The 10,755-nt window shown below is 42.5% G+C and overlaps 1 protein-coding gene across 1 annotated transcript in view; it reads right to left on the reverse strand.

Moving 5' to 3' along the window:
- The window catches only part of LOC109141645 (uncharacterized), a 21,143-nt gene extending 11,861 nt beyond the window's left edge, over nt 1-9,282 (reverse strand). The window contains exons 1-5 of the mRNA XM_027282527.1: nt 9,255-9,282; nt 8,572-8,819; nt 7,263-7,422; nt 6,996-7,169; nt 6,421-6,568 (exon numbers count right to left, since the gene is read on the reverse strand). Coding sequence (XP_027138328.1) covers nt 6,421-6,568; nt 6,996-7,169; nt 7,263-7,422; nt 8,572-8,819; nt 9,255-9,282 — 758 coding nt within the window. The remainder of the gene's footprint in view (nt 1-6,420; nt 6,569-6,995; nt 7,170-7,262; nt 7,423-8,571; nt 8,820-9,254) is intronic.
- Nucleotides 9,283-10,755: the final 1,473 nt, after the last annotated feature.

Consider the following 10,755-nt stretch of genomic DNA (forward strand, 5'->3'; position numbering starts at 1 on the left):
GAGTCATGATAAATAAAGGAAAGCATAAAACAGTTGGAATGATTCAATGTTTCTCCATAAACACGCTGAATGGAAACTCTCTTTCCCCATGTTCACCATAAGAATGGAATAAGGAGATATAAAAAACGTCTGTATGAAAAATATGAAAAATACAAAGGATCAATGAGTAAACGTAAAGAAATGAAAATCAAAACATGACCTTGTGTCTTGGTCTGATCATATTTTGTGGGTTCATTTCTGACGGAGGAATCCTCCTTTCTTTTCTTTGGTTTTTGGTCTTTTTCTCGTCGTTTTCTGAAGAAACATCTCGACACAAATGATCAACATAACTGCAGAAATCCTCTCAACAGCAGAAAATGTCAAACTAAAATCTGAACGTTCGTCCTGAAACACTCAATGAAAACATTTCTAAATATTTCAATCAAACCACGAATGTGCAGAACATTCACCAACAAATGTTTTCACAGACTTCAGTTAGTTTGTGTTTGTCAGAAGTTTCTCTACACAGGAGGAGACTCTTTGTCTTACAGAGGGACACAGAGACCCTGAGGAACCAGGTGACCCGACCCTGAACCCAGGATAAAGAGGTTCAGTGAATGTGGTGTTGAAGGTGTGGAGGTGGATCAGTGTTGTCAGAGCAGACTCTGTAGAAGGACCGGACCAGCAGGACAGTCCACATACACTGCTACTCTGGAGAGACCGAGGAGGAGGAGGAGATGGAGGAGGAGGCGGGAGGAGGAGTGAATGTTTTCTTTATTGTGCCAGACAGGTAACCATCTTCATCAGAACACTTCGACTCCCGGACTGATCAATAATCCAAACACACAGTCATCACTTCCTTCTCCTTGTTCCTCTGTAACTCACTGTACATCAAATCTCCTCTCCACTCGACCTCCCCGTAACAGCGACCAGTCAGACCATCTCCACACAGCGCTGAGGAACGTCATCAAACCTCTCTGGATGATCAGGATACGGCTGCTTTTCTCTCACATATGTCACCTTCCTGTTGTTGTCCGACAGTTTGAGGTTTGTGTTCACTGTGTTTGTGTCCACTGTGAGTTCACAGGCATCTGATGGAGAACAAGACAGAATACAGCAGCAGTTTATCATCTAACACACCTGATGGGTTTATTTGTTGCTTTATTAACAGACTGACTGTTAATTAGATCCAAACTTCACATGACTGTCTTTTTGGATCTTCTTTCAAACTGAGAGTTGAATGCAGATACACAACAGCTTTTGATTTAAACTCCTTTAAAATGTGCTGCCTTGTTTTCATGAATCAAAGTGAACAAACACTTACACTTCCTCAGACCAGGTTTCAGCCTCTGCTCTCCACCATGATCCACCCTGGAGGAGAAACAAAGAATGAACCTTCAGAAGCTTCTTCATCAATGATCTTCGAAAGATTCACTCACATCCACCATCAAGACCAATCATCTGCTGTAAAACACATTCATACACACACTCAATTCAACTTTACATCAATTCAGAAGACAAAAAGGAAAACATCCAACAAATCAGATCAGATCGACTTTATTGATCCTCAGTGAGGAAATTCACTCGTTACAGCGGCTCACGATCTACAAGAGATGTGATAAAATACTGAGAATTCAAGAAAGAAATGTCCTGCTGGTAGAGTGGACTCCCCACGGACCAAAGGATCAGTCCTTCATGCAGTGATTATTCCTGCTGTTCGGTTGCCAGCTGGGGACCTGCTTACTGAGACTGTAGATATTAATCAGGCCTTTAAAGAATTTTATAGTAACCTGTATAGTTCACAATCTCCCTCTCATAGTTTTTAGAACCACTAGGACTCCCAAAACTGACAGATGAACAGAGGGATTTTCTAGACCTTGATACAACTATTGAGGAGATTAAAGGGGTAATTAAGGCTTTACCTTCAAGTAAAGCACCTGGGCCCGACGGCTTCACTGTGGAATTCTTTAAAGCTTTGCCACAGAGTAAGCTTCACCTTTACTAGAGGTGTATAAGGAAGCGCTGGAGGGGACAGGCCCTTATTAGTCCAGTTCCTAAGAAAGGTAAAGATCTGGATGAATGCAAGAATACCGTCCTATTTCATTAATGCATAGATGTGTGAGATATTTCTGTCACACCGTGGTGAGGTGGTTTGTTTTGTCCTGGTTTTTGTTCTTCCTGTTTTATTCTGAAAATTTACTACTTCCTGTTTTATTTTGAAAATTAACTCTCCTCTTGTTCCAGGTCACTTGCCCTTCCTCATGTGTCACCGGTCCGAGTGTCTTCCCTGATTCCTGATTGTGTCCACCTGGTCCCCATCACCCTCATGTGTCTTATAGTCTGCGTCTCCCCTTGTCTTGTGTCAGAGTGTCTCGTTCTTGCCGTGTCGTCATAATCCACGTTTTGTCCTTTCCTTTTCTCCACGTAAGCCTGGATTCTTTGCCTCATTTGTGAGTGATTTTGTTCTACATTAAATTTCATAGAGTGTTTTTTTGTTTCTCATCTTCCGCTTTGGTTTTTCCTTTTTCTTTGTATTCATAAATAACTTTCATAGCCTGTTTGGTTATCACTCTGTCTGAGAGGTTGAAGAGTAAAGACTGCCTGAACTTTATTCCTCTGTGTCGAGTCCTGTTGAGTCCAGGTCTGACAGTGGCTCCCTGATTGAGTGAACTGATCTCCCCCTGTCTGTATTATTTGTGTTAAACTTCAATAAAAATGTTCATACAAACAGTAACAAACATTTCAAAGTAGAAATGAGTCAAGTTATTGGTTTAAATTGAAGCAGAAGAGTAAGATGTTAACACATAACTCAGACAATGCACAGGTACATTCAGTGCTCAGTGTGTCCCACAGGACTCTGAGACTGTGGTGGTGGACCTCAGACCTTCTAGGGGGTCCAGGGGCTGCCCCAAAGAAAATGTTGCACATTTTAAGTTCATCAGTCTGCTGGACTTGAAACAAAATGAGATGCTGGATCTGTGAAGACAGAACTTTGTGCTCTCGTATCTCATGAATGAATCTTGATTTAAAAACTTGAGTTCACAGTAGAAGTCCACAAGGACAGAGGGAGTCAGTCAGATGATCAGACAAACTAAGTTAAGCACAACACACGTACGCTTTAATCCGCTGTTTGGTTTAAAACATTCAGAGTTAGTAATCATCATTGGTGGAGTCTTTCCTGAAGGACTGCAGTACACTGGATGTTTTGATCATGTGACTTCAAAAACAAAAATCTGCAATCTTAGTCCAAATGTCCAAAAATGACTGATCTCTTTTGTATTCTGCTTTATAAACACTTGACTGCATTTGCCAGAAAGAATGGATGTCCTATCCATCAATAAATGATCAACACAGATCCTGGTCTGGTATCATTAGGAGGTCAGTCTCAGGGACTCTCAGCACATCAGTTACTTCTTTCACTGTTTCAGCAGTGCTGCTGGTTCAGACTGTGAACCAACAGTCCTCAGCCTGTCAGTGTGACAGAGAAACAGTGTGTGAGCTCTTGTTGTCTCTTCATACCTGAGAGTGTCCAGTCTCCAGCGTGGATTCTCCAGACCAGCAGACAGCAGCTTCACTCCTGACTCTCCTGGATGATTGTAGCTCAGGTCCAGCCTCTCAGATGGGAGGGGTTGGACCAGAGCTGGGCCAGAGAAGTTCACAACCTTCCTCTGCTACCAGACAGCCTGACCGCCTGGAGCCACACACACACACACACACACACACACACACACACACACACACACGGATAAAAAGAACTCAATGTTAAATTTCTCATCAGTCCTGCTTTGAAATCATTCTGCTAAAGTAAATCACACCAGAACCTGTGATCAACAAAGTATTCTGGCTCTGCATTCATACATTTTCGAGGAACTGAATGTTGCCTTCATAGACATAATAGATGGCTAACTGTTGACGTTTCATTAAATGAAACAGACAACAGTCTCAGACTAGAATGTCTGACGGTAACACTACATGGGTAAAGACTCCACGACAACAAACAAAACAGTACGTCAGGGGGACTGTACATAGAGACTATTATACTTTCACTATTAACTATTGGTGACTGGTTAACTAATCACACTCACATTCACACTCTGGGCAATTAGGCTCCACCAATTAACCTATCAACTGCATGTCTTTGGTGGTGTAGGAATCCAGAGTACCCAGAGAGAAACCATGCAAACTCTGAACATACAGCAACTGAACCTTCTTGCTGTGGCAACATTGTATCACTGCACCACGAGCTATACCAATGCAACCTGCATTCTGGATCATCTGAAGGGGTTTCACTGTGCCGGGGAGGCCCGTGAGGACGGCGTTACAGTAGTCTAGTCTGGAGATGAACACAGCTTGTGTCAGGAGCTCAGTAGCATGTTGAGTTAAGTAAGGTCTGATTTTTATCATGTTGTGAAGTGCAAAGCAGCATGACTGGGCAACTGAGGCAACATGATTGGAAAAGGTCTGTTTGTCATCAATCATAACCCCTAAGTTTAACACCACCCTGGTGGGGGCGAGACACAAGGAGTCAATGTTGATGTGGATGTCATGGTGTATAGTAGGTCTGTCTGGAAGGAGCAAGTTCGTTTTTGAGAGGTTCAGCTGGAGGTGATGTGGTCTTCATCCATGTGGAGATGTCTGAGAGACATTCGAGACCAGAGCAGAGAGCGAGGGTCCTCAGGAGGACATGACAGATACATGAGTGTCATCTGCATAGCGTGATAGGAAAGGCCATGTGAGCGGATAATTGGATCCAAGGAGGTGGTTGTAGAGAGCAAATAGTAGGGGCCCCAGCACTGAGCCCTGGGGCACTCCTGTGGTGAGGTGATGTGAAGTGGACAACTGTCCAAGCCAGGATACACTGAACAACCTGTCAGGTAAGATTCAAACCAGGAAAGAGCCAAGCCAGAGATGCCCATGGTTAGAGAGAGTAGAGAGGAGGATGCGATGGTTAACTGTGTCAAAGGCAGCTGATCAGTCAACAGAATGAGGACAGAGGACTGTGCTGCTGCTCTGGCTTCTTTTAAGGCTTCTGTCACAGACAACAGAGCAGTTTGTTTGAGTGACCACTCTTGAAACCAGAATGGTTCAGATCAACAAGATTGTTCAGGGAGAGGATAAAAATGGAAGTGAGACAGGATGATAGTTCTCGACCTGAGCAGGTTCAGAGGGTTTCTTGAGTAGAGGCGTTACTCGAGCTGCTTTGAATGCAGTGGGAAAAGTGCCTGAGGTCAGTGACACCTTTAACACATGTGTGATAGCTGCCATGATGGTTGGGCTGATGGACTGAAGAAGGTTTGTTGGTATAGGGTCCAAAGAGCATGTAGTAGGACGGCTACATGTCACAGAGCTGGTCAGAGAACTGGCTGCTGATTGCTGCAACTTTGCCTGTAAAGAATGATGCAAAGGTATCAGCAGCAAGGCTGGTAGGAGGAGGAGGAGGTGGAGGGTTGAGTAGTGATTTAAAGGTGGAGAAAGGTTTCCGGGTGTCAGTGACACTGTTGGCTTTGTCGTTGTAAAAAGCAGTCTGTGCAGCAGTGACGCTGGCTGAGAAAGAGGATAAAAGTTTGATTGAGCCATTTTCTTTGAGCAGCTCTGAGCTTGGTGCGCAGTGATCGGAGGGTATCATCCAACCGTGGGTGAGATTGGTTGGGTCGAGCAGGCCTCGTAGAGCAGAGTGAATCAGTGGCATCATTAACCTTCAGAGAGGAGAATGTGCTGAGTGGAGGTAGACAGAGGAAACAATGGGAGAGTAGGTTGGAGATGGTTAGGAAAGGTGGTGGTTTTGGTGGAACGTAACCATCGATGGAGGAGGAGGGGGTTGCTCTGAAGGAGTGACATTGAACTGATAAAATAGTGATCTATTTGTGGAATTCTGTGGAATCTTTTGATTTGAAAGGGCAGATGTTTGATCATCAATGACACAGCAGAAGCCAAATGAATACATGTCAGTCAAGTAGACTTTGCCAGTAAAATGTTTGTTTCAACAACAGGGAAATACAGTGTTCACAAATACATCACAGTGTGATCTGACCTGAGAGCTCTCAGTGTACAGTGACTCTCAGTCCAGCAGGAGCAGCTTCCTCCTGAATCCTGCAGGTCGTTGTTACTCAGTCCAGATCTCTCAGAGTGAGGACTGGGAGCTGGAACTGATGAGAACTCCTGACAGCATTTCTCTGTGAGCCTGGTTTGATTTAACCTGATTAAAAACACAATGAAACACTTTAACCTTTATGTTTTACTTTAACATGCCCGATACGTGTTCAGTTCAGTTTATTTATCAAGTGAATTTGTGGAATCTTTATTTGAAAGGGCAGATGTTTGATCATCAATACACAGCAGAAGCCAAATGAACATGTCAGTCAAGTAGACTTTGCCAGTAAAAATGTTTGTTTCAACAACAGGGAATACAGTGTTACACAAATACATCACAGTTGATCTGACCTGAGAGTCTCCAGTGTACCGTGTGGACTCTCCAGTCCAGCAGAGAGCAGCTTCACTCCTGAATCCTTCAGGTCGTTGTTACTCAGGTCCAGCTCTGTCAGACGTGAGACTGGGAGCTGAGGCTGAGACAGAGCTTCACAGCTTCTCTCTGACAGTTACAGCCACTCAGCCTGTAGAGATAGTGATAAAGAAACATCATGACATAAGACTTGCTTGTTATGCTTATTGCATGTCATAGTCTCAAGTGAAGAGAGTTTTTTTGTGATGCATGATCATTTTTATTGAATATATTACTGGAATCTAACATAATTCATCAAAATATCCAAACAATTTATAGAAATTAATTATGTCTTAATGAACTACACTGCATTTCTTTGTTTGTGTGTGTGGCTACGTTAATCTGTGGAGGTAGAATCAAACTAAAAAAACAATTTGAAAGTTGTCTCATTTATCCACTAAACAATCAGTGACTAGATCTCATCAGTTGAAGACATTCATTAGTTGAGAACATCCTACTATTGTACAGTATTATTCTTTTGGTCTGTCACTTACAGAGCTTTGTTGGAGGCTTTGACCACTGGCAGCATCCTCAGAAGAAACCTCCTCTGAAGCAGAGTATTTCTTCAGGTCAAACACGTCCAGATCTTTGTCTGATGACAGTAAGATGAAGACCAAGGCTGACCACTGAGCAGGAGTCAGTTCATCTGTGGAAGGACTTCCTGAACTCAGGTACTGTTGGATCTCCTCCACTAGAGAAGATCATTCAGTTCATTCAGACCGTGGAACAGGTTGATGTTCTCTCTGGAGACAGATTCTCATGATCTTCTTCTTGATGTACTGACTGTTTCCTGATTGGTCTGTGAGCTTCTTTTCTTTTTCAGTAGCCTTCAGGGAGTTGGTCTGATTGGTCTCCAGTGAAAGACCCGCGAGGAGGAAGCGGAGGAACAAGTCCAGGTGTCCATTTGGACTCTGTAAGGCCTTGTCAATAGCAAACCTGTGGACCTCCTCACAGATGTTTTGGTGAAAAACATTCGCACACGTTCAAACGTTTGCCCTGTTCAACATCACATTTTGTTTGTGTAATGAGTTTCCTCTCTACATGTAAAGCTGCCAAAAACTCCTGAACACTCAGATGGATGAAGCTAAACATCTTGTCGTTCTTTCTTCTTCCCACGTTCTTCTTTAAAGATCTCTGTGAACACTCCTGAACACACTGAGGCTCCTCTGACATCAATGCCACTCTCTTTTGAATCTTCCTCGTAGAAGTCAGGTTGCCCTTTTCCAGCTGCTGGAAAGCCAGTTTTGATAATGAACAATGTATTGAATGTACTGAATGTACTTTTCTGGTTCATACTTCTCTTTTGTCCGTCCATCTGAACAACCAGGAATTCTGTGTACATCTCAGTCAGGGTCTTGGGCCAGCTCTCCTCCCTCTCTGGTCTTCAACAGATCCTCCAGAACTGTAGCAGTGATCCAGCAGAGACTGGGATGTGGCACATGATGTGGAGGCTTCGTGATGTCTTGATGTGGGGGATGATTTGCTGGCCTGCTCTTCATCTCTGAATCTCTTCTTGAAGTACTCGTCCTTCTGAGGGTCACGTGAACCCTCTGACCTCTGTCATGATGTTGACAAAATCAGAATGGATCTGATTGGCTGCTGCAGGTCGTGTGGTTATCCAGAGCGAGCAGAAGAAGCAGATTTCTCTTGAGAGGTTTGTCCGAGCTCATCCACTGAGGTCGACGCTGTGTAACATCAAATTTAACTGCCTGGTTTTTATTGGTAGAGCAGTCCAGTTGAAGTCGGCTCTCCTCCAGTCCATCCAAAACAAACAGAACTTTGAATTCCCTTCTGTCTAGTTGGTTTTCCTGATGACTGCCGAGTTGTAAAGATGTAGTTAAGAGCTTCTTCTGGGTGACTCTGGCCTCGTGATACATTCATGAATGACCTCTGTCAAGAAAAACTTTGTTCTGTCCCTAAGTTCAGGTGGCGAAAGGTGAAGGGGAATATGAGATGCACATCCTGATTGGCTCTTCCTTCAGCCCAGTCCAACACAAACTTGCACGAAGAAATGTTTTTCCAATTCCTGCGATTCCAGTGGTCAGCACTGTTCTTATGGGTTTATCTTCCAGAGGGAGGCTTGAACATGTCACTGGGTTCATGATTTCTCTGTATCTTGCTGGCTTCCCTGCTGCCTCAATCTGCATGACCTCATGCTGTGTGTTGATGTGGATGTCACCTCCACCTGTGATGTACCGCTCTGTGTAGATATCAACCAGACGTTCCTCATCCTTCTTCTGTGACCCCCCCTCTTGTGCACACATGAACTTGTCCTGAGGTTTGACTGAAGTAACTGTTGGTAATATGGATGTGTCGTGGCTCCGGTACTGGAACAATCCATCTGTGACATAAACAGGAAAAAAAACACATCAGCCTGTTTTCTCACAAGCATCAGAAAACAATTTATTTTTTTGTTTTGCTAAAAGGTATGTTTTGTTTGCCTGTGGACAAGAATTCTTGTTGCTGACATCCAATTCAGGAAGTGTGTATATTTACAAAAGTATTTTAACCTTTCAAGGACTCCTACTTTCCTGATCATGATATCATCTGAAAGGTGTTATTTGAGCATCCAACAACCTTTAAAGTCTTTTTTCCAAACTTTTTCAAAACATGTTGCAGACATCAAATTCAGAAGTGTATCAGTTTGATCATAAAGTTTCATCAGTTGAACAATAACTTGTCTTTGTATTGTCTTCAATTGAATATCTTATACACGCTATGCATTTGTGTCCGAGCCCAGTGGTTACAAACCAATCAGCGTCTTTTGAGGAACTACAGCCAGTTAGGCCACGAGATGCAGGCATGGTTTAACCCTATGTGTGTGATGACGTATGTGAAGTGACTATTTGCCTCTGCTGAAGAGGTTAGCATAGTAAGAGTTTTACTGTGTTCTATGGTTCATTGATTTGATTAGCTGAAGTTCACTCATGATAAACAGTTTCTAAACAGTTTATTTACAATAATCCCACTTTAACATTATTCGCTTTTTTATGCCACTGAAACAAAAATCCAGGCAAATGGGAAACTCACTATCATGCTGGAGATGTGACAGGACAATGGCAGACCACGCACATATTTTCTGGACCTGCCCTCACATTAAGCCATTCTGGGAGGAGGTGTCCAGCATTATCTCAAAGATGCTGGGCTTTCCTATTAGTATGTCCTTTTCTGCTCTATATCTCGGACTCCTCCCAAAGGACTTAAAGGAATAAAAGTGACTCGTACCTCCTAAGGATATTCATGGCAGCCAGCAAGAAAGCCATCACAAAATGCTGGCTTCAGAAGGAGCGGCCATCAATGGACACTTTTATAAACATTGTTAATCAGTTACACCATATGGAACACACTACCTATAACCTGAGGATACAAAAGACTGTGGGGGAAAGACATTGGAAAAAATTTACCTCTTTTTTGGCCCATTAACAAACACTGAAAATATTCCACTCAAGCAATTGTACCACATGCAGTGTTTAATTGCATGTATATGCATATGAACAAATAGCTATGTGCAGACAGTTTTTTGTTGTGTTTTTTGTGTGTGTTTGTGTCCTGTCCTGACCTCATGTTCCCAATGTTTGTAATATAAATATATGTTCTTAAACTGTGAAAAATAAAGTTAAAAAAAAGTATTCAAAACCTTTTTGGAGGGACTTAAATTTAATCATTTTAGCAGATATGCTGATTCACCTAAATCTCATAATCTTTGATTCCACTTAGTTAGAATGGAGTCATAATGTCTCATGCATGCAAGTAAAAAAAAAAGCAACAACAAAAAAACTACATTTGGCCTGTCAGGGCTTCCATACAAACAAGAGAATACAGCAGCTTTACCTTCACTCTGACAGGAGGAAGGTCCTCTGTTCTCTGAAGTCTCGCCAACATCATTGACATCCATTGATCCTGAGAGAGAGATTGTGTGTTATATTTTCAAACTGACTCATTTTACTTTATCATAAAGTTAAGTTTCATCTTGAATAACTGATTAGTTGGAGTGTGATCTCTGTGCAACTCCAATAAATCTTTATCTGTAGAGACAAGTCACTGTATATGTAGCATTGTTAACTGAAATATGATAATCCAAAATGTACTGTTACTATTAAATTTAGTGACATGCAGATATTCCTCACAGTCAGTCAACAATCTTTAGTTTGTTAGCATCTGCATCACAGTTTGTTGAAACCTCTTTTAATGAACAACCTTATTTGCACTGCACTTAAAAATCGTTGCACTCGTTGCATATTAGCACAGGAAGTAAATCCTACATGCACCACGGAACA

The sequence above is a fragment of the Larimichthys crocea genome, chromosome X (genome assembly GCF_000972845.2).
Source record: "Larimichthys crocea isolate SSNF chromosome X, L_crocea_2.0, whole genome shotgun sequence".
Taxonomy (NCBI): domain Eukaryota; kingdom Metazoa; phylum Chordata; class Actinopteri; family Sciaenidae; genus Larimichthys; species Larimichthys crocea.